The sequence below is a fragment of the Achroia grisella genome, unplaced genomic scaffold (genome assembly GCF_030625045.1).
Source record: "Achroia grisella isolate CSIRO2021 unplaced genomic scaffold, CSIRO_AGI_Agris_v1 utg856, whole genome shotgun sequence".
In the NCBI taxonomy this organism is placed as follows: domain Eukaryota; kingdom Metazoa; phylum Arthropoda; class Insecta; order Lepidoptera; family Pyralidae; genus Achroia; species Achroia grisella.
In genome coordinates this window covers 1,215,193-1,239,390 of record NW_026713045.1, presented here as the reverse complement: position 1 = coordinate 1,239,390, position 24,198 = coordinate 1,215,193, and the positions used below count along the sequence as shown (strand labels likewise).

At 32.0% G+C, this 24,198-nt stretch overlaps 1 protein-coding gene across 3 annotated transcripts in view; it reads left to right on the top strand.

The window, feature by feature from the left end:
• The window catches only part of LOC131852705 (protein ultraspiracle homolog), a 51,204-nt gene extending 29,669 nt beyond the window's left edge, over window positions 1-21,535 (top strand). For all 3 annotated transcript variants that reach the window (XM_059203422.1, XM_059203420.1, XM_059203421.1), the window contains 7 exons: window positions 8,697-8,922; window positions 11,788-11,926; window positions 17,160-17,302; window positions 17,414-17,489; window positions 18,151-18,300; window positions 18,667-18,716; window positions 18,968-21,535. In XM_059203422.1, the coding sequence (XP_059059405.1) occupies window positions 8,697-8,922; window positions 11,788-11,926; window positions 17,160-17,302; window positions 17,414-17,489; window positions 18,151-18,300; window positions 18,667-18,716; window positions 18,968-19,189 (1,006 nt within the window). In that variant the 3' untranslated portion in view covers window positions 19,190-21,535. The remainder of the gene's footprint in view (window positions 1-8,696; window positions 8,923-11,787; window positions 11,927-17,159; window positions 17,303-17,413; window positions 17,490-18,150; window positions 18,301-18,666; window positions 18,717-18,967) is intronic.
• The last annotated feature ends 2,663 nt before the right edge of the window (window positions 21,536-24,198 follow it).

Below are 24,198 nucleotides of genomic sequence, written 5' to 3'. Positions count from 1 at the left end.
TTGATCCCTTTACTGAAAAAACATTTGAACGGGAACATTTGTACATATCAATAAAATCTTTGAACTTTGGACTGCCCCATCGGATTTGAGTGTTTTCTCAATCAGTTATCCAAATTTCGAAAAAAATGGTAATCTGTTGGAGCAAGATCCGGGGAGCAATTGTAAAGTCTTAGACATTACAATTGAATCTCTTCTTATTTGGTAAATGTCAGTTGTACAGTGTGTGGTCTAGCGTTGTCCTGAAGCAGCAGTAGCCTACGGCGATTGACCAGCCTCGGTTGTTTAGTAGCTAGCTTTACCATTATGGTTTCTCAATTGCTGACAACACACATCTGCCGTAATCATCTAGCCAGATTTAAGAAAGCTGAAGTGAAGAACACCGGAACTAGTCCACTAAACGCTCGCAAGTAACTTTTTTTGGGTCAATTTTCGCTTGGGGCAGGTTTTGGTTGGTTTGCCAGGGTTCAGCCATTGCGATGAGCGTTTCCAATTATCATACAAGATCCACATCATCACAGGTAATGATTCGGTTTAAAATCCCTTTATTATTATGCCGGTTGACTAATGTAACGCACCAGTCTACGCGCGTTTGTGGATCGAAACGCGAATTGTCTACTCAATTCATGAGGGACCCACCTTTTAAGCTTTTTCACCCTCCCAATTTGCTACAAGTGGATTAATACAGTTTTGTCACTAACACCGCAACCTGCAACTAACTCGGACGTGGTTTGCGATGGATCTACTATAACAATTGCCTTCAATCCTTCATTACCAACCTTGGACTCCAGCCGCCCACGGGGATTGTTTTGCAGGTCGAAATTTCCAGAACGAAAAAGTTGCAACCAACAATGCATTGTGTTTTCTTTTGCGACACCACCACTATACACATCATTAATCCTTCGAGCCGTTTCTGCAGCACTAGTGCCATGGCGGAACTCGTACTCGTACTTGTAAATGACGCGATATTTTAAGTTTTCCATTTTGTAAGCTGAGTGACCCAAAGAAAAAACCAAGCATATGTATTACGGTTTTCGAAAAACAAATGCATGAGTGAATAGCCGTATAAATTAAAATTGAAATTTCTAACCAAAGAGGAGATATTTAAGATCAAAGTGGCCAGTACGACAAAACGCTAATTTCATATGTAATTTTATATATTTCAGTATTTTAAAAAAAAATTGCTTATTCAAAATATGTATAATGTTTTTAAATATACCAATCCAATAAGGGTTTTATAATTAATTTTATAGTTAAATTTATATTTAATATTTAACAAAAAATGCAGTGGTTTTCGTAACAAATTAAACCACTGAGTTTTTTGACGTTATTGGAACCAAATAATGTGAGAAAACGTACGTAAATGTAAATTTCTCGACAACCCGAGAAGACCCGAGAAATTAACCTCGAGAATTCTCGAGACCCGAGAAATTGAAAAGCTCGAGAAATCATGAACCCTAGTAAGGACATATCCATAGATAGATATCAATAGGGCAAATATTTACGCCCGCTTACAACGAAATATTAGATTTTAGCTCTCATATTGCAGACGATAGACGAACAAGGAAAATAAATATCACAAATTCCATCTCAAAATATTTTTCATATATTAAATATATTGATGGTGTTAATAATATCAATAATAATTTATTGTACGCAGAAGGAATTAGAAAAAATGTCAGTCTGGAAAAATGTACCATTTTCCCATGTATAAAAATAAAATACACAAACTTTAAAAAAGAATAATTGTTTCGCACAAGTATATAAGGTTAAAAATTTTCGTGTCACAAAGTTAGTTACCATACACCTCCGAAACGGCTTGACCGATTTTTATGAAATTTTATATGCATATTCAGTAAGTCTGAGAATCTGCTACTATCTATTTTTCATGCCCCTAAGTTTGTCCTACCCTAAATATTTTTTTATTTTATTATGATTTAGCATGGAAAAATACATACAACCCAAAATTTTCCCTTTTAGCATATAATTAGCCCTTGTAGCATTAACCCTAATTTTATAACAGACATTTTAATTCATATATCAAAACAACGTTTGCGGGGTCAGCTAATATTTTATAAATTCATAACATTATTTAAAAAAAAATGTTTATAATTGGCAGAAGTGTAGTACGATTAACCAAAGTTTATTGATTTATCCTAATTGAAGCCCAATATTTATATCAGAAATGTTTAGTAGAATCAGATGCTCTCGTTTTATAATGCTTCTGTATATTTACATAATATCTGAATGCGTAGGTAAACTGTAGTCTAGTCTCTATTACACATTATAATTATGATAAAAATAGAATAGACGGTACCTATGTGAAAATCTCAGCATCTCGCATTGTTATTAATATTATACAAGGAAGGGCATACAATTAAAAACACGTCGACACTATTAATAAAACTGAACTACATTTCTCAAGACAACATATTTTCTTGAGAAATGTAGTTCAGTTTTATTAATATACATACATATGGATACACAGTTTTTGGAGATTTCATAAAAAGCTGATCATTCCATATTAATTACGTGGCTGAGCTCTCTATAAAATCTTCATAAATTTATTACATCTAAAATATTTTATATCTTATTTCTTTGAGAAAGATGAATAGAACTCGTTGTACTAGATTTTTAGTTAAGTATCACAAAAAAATATCTATTCTTCAGAGTACCAGTGCGAGTTTCAAAGTATGTTGTTGAGCTTATTTTACCATGCATAAAAAATAAGTAATAAGCACTTATATTAATACAAGGGATATTCGTAATTTGTATTATTCAAATAAAATACGGACAATGGTACGATGTACTACTAATCCTATAGCTTTTCTAATTAGTTTGAAATGAAGAACAAGAAAAAATAAATTATTTACATGTACAGATCGCGTGTTAATATATTACAATGGCATGCGCAAAATTAAAGATTTTACACCTTATTTCTCATAAAAAATAATTATTGTATTGTAGTACTTAGTAGTTGTGCGTGGGACGGGCGTTTAAACTATGCCAAGTAGGTAGGTAGCGATAGAATCTGGTATTATCGGGCGTTATGTAGGTATACTGTTATACATTATCGAAGCAATTTACAATTCTATCGATCGTCGGTTGTCGGTAAATAATTCCATGCAAAAGACACTTCATTTTCACCTTGAGAATTCTTTATAGTGAATTGACGCCATCGACAGGTAATAAGGTGTCTACCTATCTTACATTGACAACGCGACTGTGTATAATTATGTAGATTCCATTTTACAAACAGACATTGAATTCCATTTTATCAATATTATTAGTAAGAGGTTATAATTATGGTAGTCCTCCTTACTATTAAGTAAGGAGTACTACCTTAAAGTTTATTATTATTATTATTAAATAATAATAATAAACTTTATTAGCCAATTAAACAAGAATTGTAACCTTATTTTAAATTAAATAATAAGTTAATACCTGAAAAGATATTACCCATAGACAAGGAGGACGTCGTAATAATCTTTAGTTTATGATTTTGTATATATACATTTCTATACAGATTTCAATATATAAGAAATAGCCTGTTTCATTGGTTCAATTGCAAACTGTACAGTTTAGAGAGTAATATAACAGAATATAACAGAAATAATTATAACACATTTTTTTTGTGTCTCTTGAAACTGAACTTTCAGAAAACACAGGTAAGAACGATCCCCAAACACGAAACCTGGATCGTGGTTCCTTTAACAAAGGTGTAAAAAAATCATACCAAATTCGTTATTTTAAGTGTTAAAAATTAAGAAATTTAGGAAAAAATTGTGTACCTATCATGTTATAAAAATCATACGAGTCCAATATCACAACCTTGCGACCTCAACACACTTAATTAGGTGTTATAGGTATAGTAGATTAAGTAAGTTTTTTAACCCAGCCACAAAAATCGTGTTTGTATATCTGTCTCCGATTGTATCTGTAACTCCCGAACTTCCATTTTGCTCCAGTTTTTTATTTTAAATATTATTTCACCTAGATTGAAATTTATTTATTTTTGTTAAATGTGCGACCAACCTTTGTAGTTTGGAATTGAAGACGTCTGATCAAATATCATATCTAGAACATCTAAATTAAAATTATAGTTATAATGGCAGAAATCTATAACTTTTTACTTGCAAATCATCTGATGATCAGCAGCTGGTTTATGTTAATCTATAGCTAAAATTTTTGTTTGAAATGTTTAGATTAAAGAAATAGCCTGTTTCATTGGTTCAATTGCAAACTGTAAAGCTGTAATTTATATATATTATTGAGAGTTCAGTTTAATACCAGACTCATTGAAACCGTATATTGGGTAACAACGGTGTATACAATTTCATATCAAATTCGAGAGTAATATAACAGAATATAACAGAAATAATTATAACACATTTTTTTTGTGTCTCTTGAAACTGAACTTTCAGCGAAATGTATTAAAACTTATTTTCAATTATCCACTCTTTCGTTCCAAATATATACCTCAATAACATACAATAGTGAATAAAATAGTATAGTTATTAGGGGTCTAACAATTAAAATACACCTCAAATGAAATTTGTTAGTTTCGGATGTACTTAAAGCGACAATATTGAAAATATGGAGTTTCTTAATAATATATATAAATTTCGAATTTGGTTTGACGTATAGTTTAGTATAGTTTAGGGGGGACCGGCGGGGGGTTGGAATTTTTCTGTTCCAAATATATACACTTTGTTACCTGGTACCTGCCAAAGGAACCACGATCCAGGTTTCATATTTGGGGATCGTTCTTACCTGTGTTGGGGACACACATACAAGAACTTTCACGTTTATTAAAATGACGTATGTCTGGCAGTCGTGGGCTCTTGGGCTATAACAATTAAAATACACCTCAAATGAAATTTGTTAGTTTCGGATGTAATAAAGACCTCAATTTGTAAAGGTTTTCCAATGGAAGTGTGAGTTACTAGACTTAATTAATTCAACAGAAATCCGGCATTAGTTCTAACTGTATTATACATTATAATTATACCAGATTTTGCTTGCAACTACTCGCTCGTGAACATGATCGATTAGTACAAAAATTTGTCTACCCATATCTCATCCATTTCAAATACGTATTTGATCAATTTCATTAGAATTGCTTAAAACATAAGCAAACGCACTTTTTATTTCTTTATGATACATGAATTCATTTTTAATATCGATAATGTCAATATTTTATTTTTATTAAATAGTGCTCAGCAACTATTGAATTTATGATATAAATCAGAGTTCGAATTGAATGTGTTATTTTGCTTATATAGTTATATTAATGACCCAATGAAAAATTAAAAAAAATGTAAATAGCTCCTTAGAAAACGCCCAGACTGATACAAACAATCATAGTCATGAATACACATTTATACGCCGTTTTATTCCTGATTCCGGGTTTGATTCCTCAAACCCGCGACCATCGGAATTAAAGCGCTATGCTAAAGCACCGACGCCGATATAAATTCATCAACATTATGTGTAATGGTTATAATATTTTAAGTTTTTCATAGTCGAGGTAAATTATATACGCGTCTACATGATATGTGATGAGATGTACTCGTAAACTCATTCTTTGGCACGTGTGTATATACTGGGTAGGTAGTATGTATACATACATAGTGCGCGTGTAACTATTTATATCACCGTTTTCTTTTCCGAATTACGTTGTACTATTCTCTAATGACCTATAAAATGTTTTTAAACCATTCTTATGTAAAATTATCAGTCGGCAGTCTTAGCAGTATAGAAGTTGATAATGACTAGAGGGAAAATCAATGATTTTCCGTACGTACTTCAATAAATCTTGTGAGGAAAAGTGTAATAATAAAATTAAATAATAAATAATCTATTTCTACCTACAATCTTCAGATACATCATACATGTATAGTTTTTTATACCACAATAGTGGCAGATAAACATTTAATCGTAAACTATATTAGTTATAGTAGTATATAGACGCTTGTATCACCAGAAGTGTCACCCTGATATACGCTTAAACTCTACAAATGCCCTTTCTAGTTTGTAATGCACTAAATCTCTTAAAGCGATTTAGTATTTGATTTTTTTTTTACTATGGTTTAATGTTTGTAGGATAGAATATTACAGGAGCAACTGTGCAGAATTAAAGACGTTTCACTATTTAACTCTAGTAATTTTAGATGTCATTATTTATTATCTATAGTTATCTTTATTTAAGTAAGTCTATAATTATATAATATATCTAGGGACATTATACAGCAAAATCACTGGTTTCATCATTCTGTTTCCCTGTATACTTTTAAACCAAGCAACGGATTCTGATCTAATTATGGGTTTTACTAGAATTTGTCTAGAGAATCTCTTCCGGAAGGTTCATAAGTAAAATACAGACGTATGGTACATACAGCCTCACATACACTTTATACTCTTGCCGAGGTGGATCGATAGTTGATTTATATATTAGGTTGAATTTCGGCATTTTATAATAAGTGATGAAAAAGGTTACAATAACACCAAGCAAGTTCGTCAAAATTCAGTAACAAAGATTTTTATACTTAACTAGAACTCATTAAATGAAACTCCAATATGTGAATATCCATTATGGACTTTATTTTGTCAGTTTGCTAAGATATTATAACTCTAAGTAGTTAATAATAATTTAGATTAGTTAATTCGAATATTATTATCTACCCATTAAATTTTACTTCAACTCATAAACTGGTTTTAATTGTGTTTAATTAGTTGTGTTAATTAAGCTCTAAAGTAACTTACAGTACAAATATATATATAGGTATATATATATATGAATCTTAATTGCCAATATCTGTTGCTTACTGCAAAGCGACCTTGTCAGGTGTAAAAAATAACACCTTTTACGGTTGAGTTTCTGTGAGAATCTGAATAATTTTCACAAATCTTTTTATGATTACACCCTTTGATTTTATCTTCTTTCAATTTGTTTGAAATATTACGTTCAATTTTGAATCTTACGGCAATCTTAATAAAATGCGTTGGGAATTTAACTACGCAGTAAGTAAATATATTTATACACACCTTAATCGATTTTGGTTTTGTGTAATTAATGTCTGTGCAAATTGAATATCTGTTATATTATATTGGTTTAAGGATGGTTTTTAGCGGCGACATCAAACAAAATTAATGATAGCCTGTGGTATTTGATTACATTTTGATTCCTTTGTTTAAATAACAGTATTGTATGCGAGAATACATTAATTGTGAAAAAAATGTATTAAAGTGAAAAACATGAAATAAAACAAAATTATCATTACATAGTATAAAATAAACTTGCTGTTGCTGTCTGTCCGTATGTATGCTTAAATCTTTAAAACTACGCAACAGATTTTGAAGCGGGTTTTTCATACATAGTGATTCTAGAGGAAGGTTTATATATATAATACATGTACACCATTGTACACCCGTGCGAAGCCGGGGCGAGTAGATAATTAAAGATAAAAGAGTAGTTTTTGTCATTTAGTATATTGCGCGTGGTAAATATGTAATCAAGTTAATACATCCGTGACATTATATGAACTGAATAATTGTACCAAAACTTCAGCGTCCTATCACAGGTATCATAAAAATTATGTAAAATCAATATGTTTTATTATATTAGTAATGTCTATAGTGGAATATGTAATGATATGGGTAGAATTATAAAAGTTGAGGGTGTGCTATAAATGCGATGTTTATGGGCTATAAACTGTATATCTATTAAATATTAGTAGTGATAAATTAAAATTGAAAATTAAATCTACTAAAATAGTAAATCAACTATTTACCAAAGGGAAACTTTGATCATAGAAATCTACATGAAAACCTCAGTCTCATCTAATTCTTCTTCCAGAAGCTTGCAAAAAACCTGTTTTGTTTTGAAGTGGTATGGTTTTAAAATGATAGAATGCTTACAGGGTGTTATGTCTACCATAACACCAAATTCCTAAGGAATGGTTACTCATGAGTGTTTACACTGGCATTTCCTTCATGCAAGCGAGGAATGCTGCTTTCATCCGACGAGAACTGCGTTTCCAATTACATATAAAATACTTTTGATATATTTAAATATTTTTAATTTACTGTATTCTCTCAATCAAGGATCCTCTCTCAACTATAACCATTAAATAATAATCTATTTTTGTTCACGTTTGATATACCTATCTATATGTAAATGTGTAAAATATGTACTAAACCTGACAAAAATGTGGTAAAGTTATATGATGATGTTAAATGCAGACAACTTTATTCATCCTAATGACTTTAATGTTTCATTGTTACGTTACATATCGTTGACATCGCCCGCTCTACAATCTGTGTTTCTTGACTTGTAACAGAGAATATTATTTAATTTTTTACTTGAAATATATGTAATTTTCTTCATTTAATTTTATATAAATCGACTTCATATTAGTTTGTTTTCAGTAAAATATTAGGATATTAATATCCATTGTGAATAAGCAACAAATCAAATAAAGGAAATATGTTATTCATTTATATGAAGAAACTTTATGATATGAGAAGAACGACAATAGATATTTATATATATATGTAATTAGATTAGCTAGTAAGGAACGGTTCTGCGTCGGGACATTCACTGTAGTTTAAATATTGCGTCCACATTACGTTATAAAATAATAAGAATGTCCAACACACAGAGGAAAAAAATAAACGATTATAACCTCTATTTTCAGTTGTGAGGGCTGCAAGGGTTTCTTCAAGCGGACTGTGAGAAAGGATCTCTCTTATGCTTGTCGCGAGGAGCGAAATTGTATTATTGACAAACGGCAAAGGAACAGATGCCAATTTTGCCGATATCAAAAATGCCTGTCATGTGGCATGAAACGAGAAGCCGTGCAGGAGGAGCGGCAGCGCGCCGCTAGGGGGACCGAGGATGCCCATCCGAGCAGCTCAGTACAAGTAAGAACACCTCACTACATTTACTTTCTTTACCAGCCAATTCTACCTCTATGTAATTACTATATCTATTTAGTATTGCGTTTCATATTCTTGAATTACATAAGTACTAGTGTCATATATCATGAAAAAAATGTTGGATTGGACAGTAATCGATCATCGAATGTTGAGATAAGATTTTAGAGTAAACTTGCTGATTCATAGATGGACATATATGTAGATTAACGCAACGGCGCGTGCTTTGCGTGTTAATATTAGCCCATAAATTAAATCGTACAGCACTTTTCCACTAACTAGAGATTCGGAGATCCTAACAATTTTGTATTAAAATAGTGTTTAGGATTAATAAAATTATTACAGATAGTACTCTAGTATTGCTATCAATAAATACCTAACTTTTTTATACTATTGAAATTACCTATGTCGTACATCTATGCATTGTATCTTGTTCTTGCAGAATGGAAATTTAATAATTTCTACCTCGAGTCTTTTGCCGCAAGCAAATAATTAATATTTAATCTGTTCTCCTCTCTTACGCCTTAATTAAACATTGTGCTAATAGCTCATAATTAAATCGCTAATTAAAACGAGTGTAGTAGAAACGCTTGAGCTGTGATTCGGCACAGAATTCATTGTTTACTGCGTCTTTCAACTTATCGATCTCACATCGTGTTGCTTTTTTGCGAAGTTAATGACGCAGCGGCATTTGTATTTGGCGAATACGTATTGTATGCTGATAGCTTGTCGTTTTGGTACTGGTTGCTGTCGTTTTATTGCAATCTTCTTTGATTAACATTAAACATTACATATATCAGTGGTCAAATTAAACCATAAGGCAGTATATCGAAGTTCTTTATAATAAGGCGTTAGCCGATCGCATTAGATTCGCATACACGAATTCATAAACAACTTGTGATATAAATTCACATTGGTACCTACGGATGAATACCTAAGTTGTTAAATCCTGCTCGTCCAGGATTTAACAACTTAGGTATTCTTCCGTAGGTACCGTATGTGTTAATATCAATTAAATTAATCTCCGGTTATGATAGAAAACTGTAGTAGTAGTAGTAGTGTTCATGTTGGATTAAATATGATTACATCCGTACTTCCAGGTGATGGCAGTAGATATCTATTTTATGTATGTAATTCGAATAGTAGTAAAATATTTTCTTATGAAATCCCAAATTAAATGCACGGTGTTCTAGTACTTAATTAAAATTGTGCTAAACATCCAAAGTTGTCAATAATATTTTAGCATAATTTACTGAAAATATAAAAAAATGGGGATTTGTATTTGTAACCATTTTTTATCCTTTATAACTAATCTTGGTCTATGTAATATGAACGACACGTTCCCTGTAACCTCGTCAATCCCGATCTCGATAAGGAAGTGCGTAATGATAGCTCACCAAGGAGAATCGTTCATTGAAAGACTAGGCAATTTATTTGATTACTATGAGCCCTAGAAATAGACGGTGGAGATATGATGTCATGACCACGCAATCCTCCAAATCTAGATGTGACTTCATTTTAATTACACTTTACCAACTTTAACAGATGTCACATTACTATATATTATTTAAGAGCTGTCGATGATGTAATTTAGAACATCAACGAAAATTGTTCAATTTATATTTGTACAGTTGAATCAAATATTATTTTTTGTGTGATCTTATTAGCTATTGGTATTATTTATTAAGTCAATATTTGTATGCAGGGTTATTTGTAAATACTAAGCCCGAAAGCTACATCATCAAACTATTGATGAAACTCGACGATATTTCCAAAGACGTAAAACGAAATTAAATGAAAAGTATTTTAAAAACTGTCTTTATTTTGCTAGGATCAATTTTGATATTTCAATTGTATGTGAAAGATCATAATTGATATTCTACCATATTTCTTGGTAAAAGTAGTTCAGTTTCATGAGTATTCTACGTGTGACTGACCCCATATGTGCGAAAATACACTGTTCTTTCGACCATCAAAAACACAACCTTTCGAAACTCTGAATCATGAGGAATAAAGATATAAATTCTTATATAATCTTCTCTCAATCATCAAATCTCAATAATATAAAATATACGGTCTTGTCAGGCCTTGTACTTGTTTCCACATAAACTTTATCTAGGATTACGAATTTTTAAATAAATTAGTACAATTGTCTTGATTTTTTTTGGCCTTAAGAAGGGTGGGTGAGTAAACGTATCGAGCAGGTGTTGATCCACTAACAGGTTCCATAAGAATTTAATAACAGCAATGCTATTGTAGTAAGTACTCGGGACATTAAATCGCATATCATTAAATCCAATTTCCTTCGACATGAAAAATTGTTATTGCCGTACATTAGTAGTGATATAATCAACCCACCTCACTTACCCTTTATAGATAATATAGGTACTTATTTTCTGTTATTGTGATCTCATTCATGTCCCTGAGGTTTAAAACCTCTGTTATGTTCTTATAAATATTGTGGTTGTTTGACATATTTGAAGTAACATATTTACTTTCAATTTATATATGCATATATATAGATTATACATGTTAAAATACTATGCGGTTTTTATCAACGCCTGATTTTCGACATAAATTTTATCTAGAAACTTTAGCGAGTATAAATTTAACAAAACTTTACCTAGTATTCCGAACTTTGGTCTGAAATAATTCAATCACAGTGTCTTATTTCGAGCTGAAAATTTACGCTCAAAGCAAATTCTTTAGCATAATTTACTAATATTAATTGTACATTTGAGTGTAAATATATCTTAATTGTGGAAGTACCCATAAATTATAAAAATTTCGAAATATAAGCCTTTTATGTTTTATTTTGGCACTTGTTTGTTAAAATCTTTTAATAATGTACAGGAATTGTCAATCGAGCGGTTATTGGAGATGGAGGCCCTTGTGGCGGACACCAGCGAGGAGTTCCAGTTCCTTCGCGTGAGCTCCGAAAGCAACGTGCCTGCTAAGTTCCGGGCACCTGTATCCAGCCTGTGTCAGATAGGTAAGTAATATGTATACATTAAAACGTCCGTTTTACTATATTGATCTTTTGTTAATCCATGACAGAATAAAAAAAATGAATATCTTTTATTTGGAAATATATACAATACATTCTTAATATATAAACAGGTTTACATACGCATCCACAGAAATATAGTAGTTATTTATGAGTAATTTTTTTTCCATTCTATTCAACTGTGAAATAAGTTAGTTGAGTATCAGGAAAATACTATTTGTCTATTAAAAAATGATAAAATCCTATTATTTGTCAGCCAGTATTAGTGTCATTAATTCTACTGTAGTATATAAAACATTCCTTCGCTTGTATATTATTAGTTAAAACTTTAAATTACGAAATATAAATATTACTTCTTACTAATGTTATAAACGCGAAGGTTTGGTAAGATGTTTCTTATTCTTTCACACAAAAACTACTAAACGGATTTTGATGAAACTTTGCAGTAATATAGCTAATACATTAGAGTAACATATATATTTAAATAACCTATAATTTAATACATATTAGGTATATAAATTTGCCGAAATATTATGATAAATTTCAAGTAAGTGTAATACGGACGAAGTTGCGCTGGTTAGCTATTATTGATTATTACTTACATTACTTACATAGATAATTGAGTTTGAGTTTTATACGGCAGCAGCTGTAACTGAAGCAATGTCTATTTGACTTTAGTTCATGTATAGGATAGGATAATCAATTTTGTACTTTACCACTTTTTTCTTTTTTGATATTAAATTAAATCTTTTCAACAAAGCTTTCAAAAAGACATTTATAACTTCTAACAAATAGGTCTAGTCTTGTAATGTATGTACTTTAATATAATAGCCCATTAAGTAGAAAACTTGTGGGTTATTACATCGTCAAATACAGTCTCTTTTACCGCTCAAATAATAATTGCTTGTTGTCAATACTGATGAATTTTTAAAGCTTGTCTATTTCGATAGCGAACTGTTTATACTCGCTCCATAGTTGTTGGCTTAAATTCTATTACGTCTTTGTTTAAAAATATACGAGTTAAAGGTCCAATTCTCATTACACTAGCATGAATTTCAGTATACATGCTTGTGTGGTGAGTACAGGACCTTATTACTAGATATGTGTCGTTGATAGGCGGTTTTTTTAACCATATAGACCTATCATTTATTTTTACTTAGACTATTTGTTCTTACATAAAGCAAGGTTTATTGTTAGCTGTAATTATTATTTCAAGTAATTAATGTCTATAACAGCTCTATACCTAAAATATACATATATACTGAGTTTCCAAGAAACCCGACAAGTTAATCGACTTTTATTGGAAACTTAGGTACTGTAACTTAAAATAGGTGCTGTAGAAGTCTTAAATTATATAATAAAGTTATTGAAATACGTGTTAAATAAACACACTACTTGGTTATCAATTCATAAATAATGAGGTCGGTATATCAAGATTAATCGGGCGACATCAAATATAAGTAACGCAATACATAAATTCCGATGACACTTCTTTATAGCAAATATCTTCTTGATCTTGATCTTGACGACAGCTATACCAGATCGGGTTGTTAAAAGTCGTGATGATCTTCTTATGTAGCTAAGTAGGTATAAATTAGGCGAACCTATCGCCGACTTTCGGTTTTTCCACCATCGGGCAAGTTCAAACTTACGACGAACTTACGACATATGGAATTTAAATCATGCCACTATGTCAATATGTTTTTGTTTTTATAAAGGTTTATTTCATGCACTTAAAATTATTTTGACCCTATGTTGAAGACGATAGACGGTATGTCGTGGTAGGTAATATAAAATTATTTTGTATCACACGTTGCGGAGCCCAAATAACCTTAATGAACATAGGTGCAGTGATACAGCCGAGGTGTGACGACGCGAGCTAATATGTTACTCAAATAACTGCGTCTTTGTACTGACCCCTACATAAAATTAGCTGTACTATGGCAATCGCGAACAATGCTTCATAATAATTCACCACAATTCAAAATTGGAAACACTTGACGCAATGTTTATGATGATTCAAAAACGATATTAGTATTCCTAATAAATAGTTTAAAAATATATTAAAAAAAAGGGAATTAATAATTTATTTATTTATTTTATTATTTAAGCTTACCAATAAACGTTGTCGTGTAATGTTTTTTTTTAATATAAATTACGCCGAATGATAGTCATATGTATAAAAATGTATCAGTTCAGCTTCTTGCCAGTTCTTGTCAACTGAACTAACCGTCGAACTGGACGAATTAAGCGATAGTGATAAAAACATTTCAGTGGCTAAAAATGTCCTTTCTCAATTTCACTCTGACTTTTGACATACAATTATAAATAAAAAAAACTAGTTTTATTTTAAATTTAATTTTATATTTTATTTATTTTATTCAATTAAGGCTACATGACCCATATTATAAATACCTTTTGACAGACATACATAAGAAATAATGATATATTATAACAATTGATATAAAAATAGACCTTTAAACACATAGACCAATACATGAATACACATTTGAACTAAATATAAGTGCAATGTAGTATGCCATCTTGAAATAAATAAAATATAACACAATCAATAGCAGAGTTGCCTAGTCAAATTGGAACGAAGCAGCGAATATAACTCGGAGTCTCGGACCGAATCGATTCGCTAGTTATGCTTTATTGCCGAGATTGATTCAATTATATACACACGACCTCAAGTCCTTGCGGTCCTAAGTTTTATTGCTCACAACTCTATTTGGATGCTAAGATGATAAAAATTCCATAGATATATTTTATGTACCTACATAATTATGTATACATAATTAAATACTGGTTTGCTCCTGACGTCATGGTCTACAAGACATCGATTTTTCTATAATTAATAGGTTTACTTATCTATAATTGAAGATTCAATATTCTGTTTATTTTAACCCATAACCAATAGCAGTATTCAGAGTACAACATAAAATATTTAAAAAAGGAAAGTGTTTATCGTTTGTAGGTGTCATTAGATAGGAATCGCAATTTCCCCATTCTTAAACGTAAAGAATAATACTCAATTTAAAAAAATATATTAATAGGTCATTAGGGACAATTTAGGACAGATTAATCATGAATTTTGAAGAAATATTGTATGAATTCAACATGATTATCATAAATTTTTCACTACTGTGATCAGTGAAACGTGCACTATTGAACTATTCGCTTTATTCTGTCAGATATTTGATACTCCTTAGTTATGTCTAATTTTCTGTTGTCGATGGCAGCCCTTTAGAAACAGGAAATTTAAAGTTCTATAACTTTCAAATTATAAACGTCGTACGGTTACTAGGAATACATCTTCAAATAATTTACTTTTTATATGCTTCTAGATCAAATATAAAACAATTTGTAATTAAGACATTTCTATTGTTTGAGAGTGAATTGTTTGCCGTTTCATTTGTTATTATTGTTTGTCTGAGACTCGAGAGCTTTTAATTAAATTCCACGGTAATTATGTGTAAATGATAGTGCCCATTCTAGAATTATTCACAATATATCTGACACGTTGTTTCATAGATGGCTACGTAATATCACAGAGAAGAGAATGTAATATTGAATAATAGAACATCCAATACTTTACATGATATCAAATATGTATATATACGTTTTTATTTAGTAACAATATTGAGTTTAGATATTTTCAAGAGTCATATAAGATATTAGTTTTGATTTTATTATGTTACTGACTGATGTTATAAATGTGAGAGATTGTACAGATGGTTGTATGATTATGACTAGGTCTGGACTTATTTAAATTGCATTAATTACACAGGTAGGCCCAAGTTATTAATACACGAATATCTTATATATTTAGTTTGTGTAAACAAAGCCGCGTGTACAGTTCTAATTATAATAATTTTAATCAATTGTATATAAAAACTGGTTTCTATCTGTCAAATATTTATGTATAAATGTATTTATTAATAGTTATGATTAGTAGCTAGCTACCATACAATCTTTTATTTGCAATACGGTATAAATGAATAATTATTGACATTAAATACTTGGTGAAGTATACATAAATAAATTACAGATTCTGACATTTTTTTGCATTATGATATTGTCTATTGATTTTCAATGTATTGTTTGTTAGTGAAGTGTTGTGTTATTGAACCGATACAGGCAGTATCACGACAATAAATATTATTATACTTTTGAATTATTATTTTACTTACTTACATTGTTTTTTTATCACTTTAGAAGAAAATAGATGATATTGGTTTCAAAATGAAGTATTACGGGAATTTTTCAAGTTACTATACCTAAATATTTTACGGCCCATGGAAATTTTTAACGTCTTTTATTTAACGTAACTTATAGTTACATGAATAGCAGTAAAGACATCAAAATATGTGACTTTATCTCACGTGCATTGTCAGCTCTAAGGACAATTTATTTTATGAATTAAGAAGTTTCTGTATAATTTATCTGACATATCTCATCCTACAAAGTAAGTTGATTCTTGACAACAAATATTGGCGAAACATACTCACGCACACAGATTTGCATATATTCTTATGAATATCACAATAGATGTGATTTATAATTTGGCAGCCAGACGGAAAACAGTTTTCAATATATTTAATATGCGGAATGCTCGACGGAATGCCGTTTACCGATTACTCCCCCTGTATGGAATGTGTTGGTATTATAATAATTTGATGACACAATATTACCTACTGTTGATGTTTTGCTTGTTTTAGGTCACCCATAGTACACTTGTGAGTCTTATAACAATATAGATTTTATTGTTGTTCATAAGTAATTACGTTTGTGTGACGATTGCAATTATTTATGTATAAATAATTCATTAAATAAATTATAAGTACCGTCTGTTGTTATAAATCTTTATTAATAACATTATATTAGTAAAATAAAAATGTATTTTCGCTGTTCACAAGAATGCAAGATTATTGTTAATAATATTTTTTCAGATTCACTATAACGCCATCCAGCGGCATTATGACACCATCTAGCGGTATTATGACGCCATCTAGCGGCCTTAGTTGAAACTTATATTTTCTGAATTAAACATTAGATGGCGTTGTACACAAATATACAAGAATGCATAATTGAATTCTAGAATTTCGTATTATTCAGGATATACTTAGGAGGACTGATTGTATGACAAGGAAACAAAACGTTTACCTGATTATAAACTTGTTTTGTATTTAAAATTATACAACTTACTTTCTAGGCAATAAACAAATCGCGGCGCTGGTAGTGTGGGCCCGAGACATTCCCCATTTTGGACAGTTGGAGCTAGAAGACCAGGTCATGCTGATCAAAGCGTCCTGGAATGAGTTGCTGCTGTTCGCAATCGCCTGGCGATCTATGGAGGTAAGTTTCTTTTACACAATTTTTACTAATCATGTATATAATTTAGGTATTTCTATTTCCTTAAATAATATATCTATCTAAAATAATAATTATGTAATACATTTCTTTCAGTACTTGAATGACGAACGAGACAATATGGACGGTTCGAGAACTACATCACCACCGCAGCTCATGTGTCTCATGCCAGGTATGTTCTTACTACATATATGTGTTATATTATTATTATTGTTATAGTGTTATTATATTGTATGCTAACTTTATTTTTCTAAACTAAAAGTAGCCTAAGTTAAATCCAACCATTTCAGAGATTAGCCGGAACAAACAGACAGACAGACAAAAATAGTAAAAAATGTTATTTTGGTGTATGTACCATATTAATATTCATATGCATGTAGTAAAAAACCATTATTTCAATATTACAAACAGACGCTTCAATTTTATTATATGTATATGGTAGATGTGTATATTCGATGAGCTATAATTTTAAGTATTTCTGGCATCCCTGCCAAAAAACTATGTCTAGCTTACTGCCAATTGTCTATACTATTATAAAATGATTAATGGTAAAGTATGTTTATCTATCTGACTGTTTATTACCTTACGAATCTTAATGAAACGTTCATTGTACATAGGCTATCTTACCTTAAAAAGTAAACGACAAGCGGAAACTAGCTAGTACTCTATTAATAGCAGTTTATGATAATACCTAATCATTTGCAATCAAATTTGCTAGTAACTAAAATGGAGATCACGGGCCTCTATTCATCCTAATCTATATATCATACGAAGGCGTGGGTAAAAACTGGTTATTAATATTTTTACTTAGTATAGTTGTATTAAATTTGCAGGCATGACGCTGCACCGCAACTCGGCACTGCAGGCTGGCGTGGGGCAGATCTTTGACCGTGTGCTGTCGGAGCTGTCGCTCAAGATGCGCTCACTACGCATGGACCACTCGGAGTACGTCGCGCTCAAGGCCATCATCCTGCTTAACCCAGGTCGATATAATGCTGAATACTTTTATTATATGATCGTTAATGACGTGTTTAACGGTCTGGGTGGTCTAGCGTGGTGGTTTAGACATTGCCGCTGGTAGCGACAACATTTCTATTTATGAGTGTGATTGTTTGTCGGTCTGTTCTATGTATATACATAAGATAACAAGCTCTGCTTACCATGTTATATGATTTACATTCACCACTGGCATTGCAAATAATAGTCACAGACAGCTATTGTGGCAAATAAAGTACTTGATGTAGGTTAGTAATCACAAACAGAAACACATTTAAATGTGTACAAATTGTTTAGAAATGTAAACGGTGTCCTGTGTATCAGTAATAATAATTTATTTTTTTAATTTCCAGATGTAAAAGGATTGAAAAATCGACAGGAAGTTGAAGTTTTAAGAGAGAAGGTAAGTTTTAAGTATTTCTGATTGACTATGTCTATTATATTATTATCGCCGACTTTTGTGGACAAGCTTGCAAAGGAGTTGCCCCTTTGCTTTTTGTCTATTGAATGTTATTATATGATATATAATATGATCATTTTGCATCAATTGGACCGCTAATGGTCCATGTTTCTATGAAACTTGCGCTCGCATAGAAGTGGAATAAAGTAATTAATATTACAAACAAATATTGAATGTCCATAATTGCTTTGCAGATGTTCTCATGTTTGGACGAGTACTGTCGGCGGGCGCGCAGCACAGAGGAGGGTCGCTTCGCTTCGCTGCTGCTGCGACTGCCGGCGCTTCGTTCCATCTCGCTGAAGAGCTTCGAGCACCTGTTCTTCTTCCATTTGGTCGCCGATAGCAACATCAGCGGATACATACGCGACGCGCTGCGCAATCACGCGCCGCCAATCGACGCTAACTCACTACTGTAGACCGGCACTGACACGCCGCTTCTAAACAACCCCTTTTACATCACCACCGGGAGAACTAAGTAACCCAAACACTGATAACGACCTTTCGACGAAGAATTATTTAGTTTAAATTCGTGATCTATCAGTAATCATCTGTGCATTTTTAACTCTTACAATTGTAGTGTGTTAATGTGAATTGTGCAAATTTCGAATAAGAAATACGCTTTTAATAGGTGATTCTAATCGGTACGAGTAATCAGTGTTTGAACTTGTGATGAGTCAACAGTTCTCATCACTATCCTGTCATCCATATGTTCACTCTAAGCGAGTTAGATAGAAATTAAATGACATCTAATATCAGCAACTGTTTATAGATATAATTTTTGAGTATATAAAACATTCGCTTTAATGTCCGGTTTTAATAAAGAGATGGCCTCGCGAAATGTGATATTTTGAAGCACTTGATAATGATGGTCGTAACCTATACTGTTATATAGTTTATCGAATAAGGCGCCGTTCCTCAGAAGACCATTTCAATACTTTAATAGAACTAGAAATATTCAGCGCGGAAACCTGACCACCGGAAGCGTTATGGCCTGCACAGCAGTTAACAAACTCTCGGTGACAAAAGACCGGTGACGGATCTACATCCTCACTCGCGACAAGTTGTTCTCCTCTATAAGAGGTATCAGGCAAGGAATATGTTAAATGTTGGGCGCCCAAACATCAAATCTATATATTTATCCTAATAAAAATAATTAGTTAAATTAATTCACATTTTGTGACTAGATAAGATCTTGTATACATTGTAACAACATCTTATATATGGAATTTAACATGAACTCTTCATTTACAAATCTCCGGAAGACGTCAGCAATAGCTGCAGGGGATGGGAATAAGCGTATCCCTCATACTGTTCCTGGGTTATCCTTTCTAGCTTAGATCGCAGATTTATATCTTAAGTCAAACTTCCTCCTCATTCGCTCCTCACTCACGTCAGTCAAGTATAACCATAGAGTTCAAGTTATTTACTACCTGGTGTGATCCGTAAAATTCACACACTTATCTTTGATCGTGAACAAGTTAAGAGCCCCTGGTTTGACTGTGATCGATTATTATGAAGACAATACGTGCTCGGGAGGAGTACTATCTAATATTTTGAGTATATTCACGTTGTAGTACGTAATAGTAGCGGAGCAGGCGATGCGAGCGCGAGGGGCGCGTCGCATACTACTACATATATAAGAGCGAACTTCAGGTTAGATAATGTAAATGGGGCCGCCTCTTTTATTATTATTATTATGTAGTGTTAATGTTAATGTAATTAGTCGTTCGTTTATTAGAGAATTCTATTCGTCAAGTAGTTCATCTATAGTGAATTATTATAAACATAATACTAGATTATACGCGTAATGTTAACTTTTACCAAATCTCTTCAAAGCACATGTTAATATATATAATGGATTGTCCAGTCCGAGATTACTGTACGAAAGAACAGATTTGTTGTTGAAAAAGTTAAATTCTAAAAGAACATTTATATATTTTACATTGTCATTATATATTTCACTTAAAACATACTTTTGGTGCTTTACCTGCATTACAATTGTGCAACTGCATATCAAATATGCATAACAAATATTCTTCAATGGAAAATATGTTACTTTCTCTATAGTATAAGTTATACATATAAAGCTGTAAATATACCTTTGTGTACAATATAAATCTAATATCTTATATTCATTATTTTAATTAATATATACATCACCAATGGAGTGATGGACAAATGTTAATGATGGCCTATGTAGTGTCGAGTAACAAATATCATGGTTATTGTTATAATTAGGCCAGTTTTATTTTTATTTTTTGACTAAATGTGCATTTCAGCTGATATTTTTTTTTTAAAAATAACCAGTATTAATAAAAATGTAGAACATAATAATTAATTGAATTACAAAATTGTTGAATAGCATGGATTATGGTGAATTATTTTTTATGTAACTGTATCTAATATTCATGACAGATAGAAGCGTACATAGGGAGCTCAATACAATAGAACTCTTATTATCGAGATGTTTATGGCTAGTTTAATAAATTAAAATATTTACATGTAGGTTATTTATGTATGAATAAATGGTGAAGTTTTCATGGCATTCTATTTTGTTGATATTGGTAACCAGTGTTTCTGTTGTATTGAAGGAAAATGTTGAACAATGATATTATTATTTGGATGGGTTTGAATTTATGATGATGGTGTTGCAGCGGTTGTGAGATGATATATAATGATGTTCACTAATTATCTGACTAAATTTAAGTTATATTTTTTGTATAGACATAGCTTTAAGATGAATGGTAATTAAAATGATTATCATCACGAAATTTTGTATTATTCAATGTTCTCAATATATTGCTATGTACTTACACCTTTAGAACTTCACCGGACGAAAATGGTGGCGGGTGCAGAGGGCAAACCGAACACGCGGCTTTTAACTGCTGAATCAACTTCTGCCTTACGCATATTTTAATAGACGGCACCTCGCTAAGGTTCGAATATCGGTTTAGGCCATCGTTGCAATGGATGTATAAGTACAAGTCGCATCTTAGTAATGTCTAGAAATATTTATATTCAAACAGAAACACATTTAAATGTGTACAAATTGTTTAGAAATGTAAACGGTGTCCTGTGTATCAGTAATAATAATTTATTTTTTTAATTTCCAGATGTAAAAGGATTGAAAAATCGACAGGAAGTTGAAGTTTTAAGAGAGAAGGTAAGTTTTAAGTATTTCTGATTGACTATGTCTATTATATTATTATCGCCGACTTTTGTGGACAAGCTTGCAAAGGAGTTGCCCCTTTGCTTTTTGTCTATTGAATGTTATTATATGATATATAATATGATCATTTTGCATCAATTGGACCGCTAATGGTCCATGTTTCTATGAAACTTGCGCTCGCATAGAAGTGGAATAAAGTAATTAATATTACAAACAAATATTGAATGTCCATAATTGCTTTGCAGATGTTCTCATGTTTGGACGAGTACTGTCGGCGGGCGCGCAGCACAGAGGAGGGTCGCTTCGCTTCGCTGCTGCTGCGACTGCCGGCGCTTCGTTCCATCTCGCTGAAGAGCTTCGAGCACCTGTTCTTCTTCCATTTGGTCGCCGATAGCAACATCAGCGGATACATACGCGACGCGCTGCGCAATCACGCGCCGCCAATCGACGCTAACTCACTACTGTAGACCGGCACTGACACGCCGCTTCTAAACAACCCCTTTTACATCACCACCGGGAGAACTAAGTAACCCAAACACTGATAACGACCTTTCGACGAAGAATTATTTAGTTTAAATTCGTGATCTATCAGTAATCATCTGTGCATTTTTAACTCTTACAATTGTAGTGTGTTAATGTGAATTGTGCAAATTTCGAATAAGAAATACGCTTTTAATAGGTGATTCTAATCGGTACGAGTAATCAGTGTTTGAACTTGTGATGAGTCAACAGTTCTCATCACTATCCTGTCATCCATATGTTCACTCTAAGCGAGTTAGATAGAAATTAAATGACATCTAATATCAGCAACTGTTTATAGATATAATTTTTGAGTATATAAAACATTCGCTTTAATGTCCGGTTTTAATAAAGAGATGGCCTCGCGAAATGTGATATTTTGAAGCACTTGATAATGATGGTCGTAACCTATACTGTTATATAGTTTATCGAATAAGGCGCCGTTCCTCAGAAGACCATTTCAATACTTTAATAGAACTAGAAATATTCAGCGCGGAAACCTGACCACCGGAAGCGTTATGGCCTGCACAGCAGTTAACAAACTCTCGGTGACAAAAGACCGGTGACGGATCTACATCCTCACTCGCGACAAGTTGTTCTCCTCTATAAGAGGTATCAGGCAAGGAATATGTTAAATGTTGGGCGCCCAAACATCAAATCTATATATTTATCCTAATAAAAATAATTAGTTAAATTAATTCACATTTTGTGACTAGATAAGATCTTGTATACATTGTAACAACATCTTATATATGGAATTTAACATGAACTCTTCATTTACAAATCTCCGGAAGACGTCAGCAATAGCTGCAGGGGATGGGAATAAGCGTATCCCTCATACTGTTCCTGGGTTATCCTTTCTAGCTTAGATCGCAGATTTATATCTTAAGTCAAACTTCCTCCTCATTCGCTCCTCACTCACGTCAGTCAAGTATAACCATAGAGTTCAAGTTATTTACTACCTGGTGTGATCCGTAAAATTCACACACTTATCTTTGATCGTGAACAAGTTAAGAGCCCCTGGTTTGACTGTGATCGATTATTATGAAGACAATACGTGCTCGGGAGGAGTACTATCTAATATTTTGAGTATATTCACGTTGTAGTACGTAATAGTAGCGGAGCATGTCTAGAAATATTTGTTATTTGTAGTTTTAGATAAATAGTAAGCACTTCGCTCTCTTTGAATAGTTCCTCCATGTCCTCATGGATCTACGGTTTTTGTAGTAGAACTGATAACTACGACCATGTTTGGCTTTTTCTACTCTAATCAAAATTCAAAAATCATTTATTCATGTAGGACATTTTAGCCGCTTATGAACGTCATGTTTTTACATTATAATTTTTTTTCCCTACCATCCAGTTCGGTATATAGATCCGATTGAGAAGAACTGGCAAGAAACTCAATTGAATTAATTTTTTTTTAAGCCAGTTTATTTACAATGTATAGTTATTTATATAGGTGTCTAACATTAAATGAAAATCCCGTACATGAACAACTTTTGCCATGCACGCTCGTCATTCAAGTAATCGTTTAGTGAGTAATAGGCTTTGCTCAGTAAATATGATTTAACAGATGTTTTGAATTTATTTAAGTGTAATTCCAATATATTCTTTGGTATCTTATTGTAAATTTTTATACCTATTCCCATAAAAGACCTATTGACTTTTTCTAAACGATACTTGGGGACGGCAAGTTTGTCTTTAAATCTAGTATTAATATTATGAATATTGCTG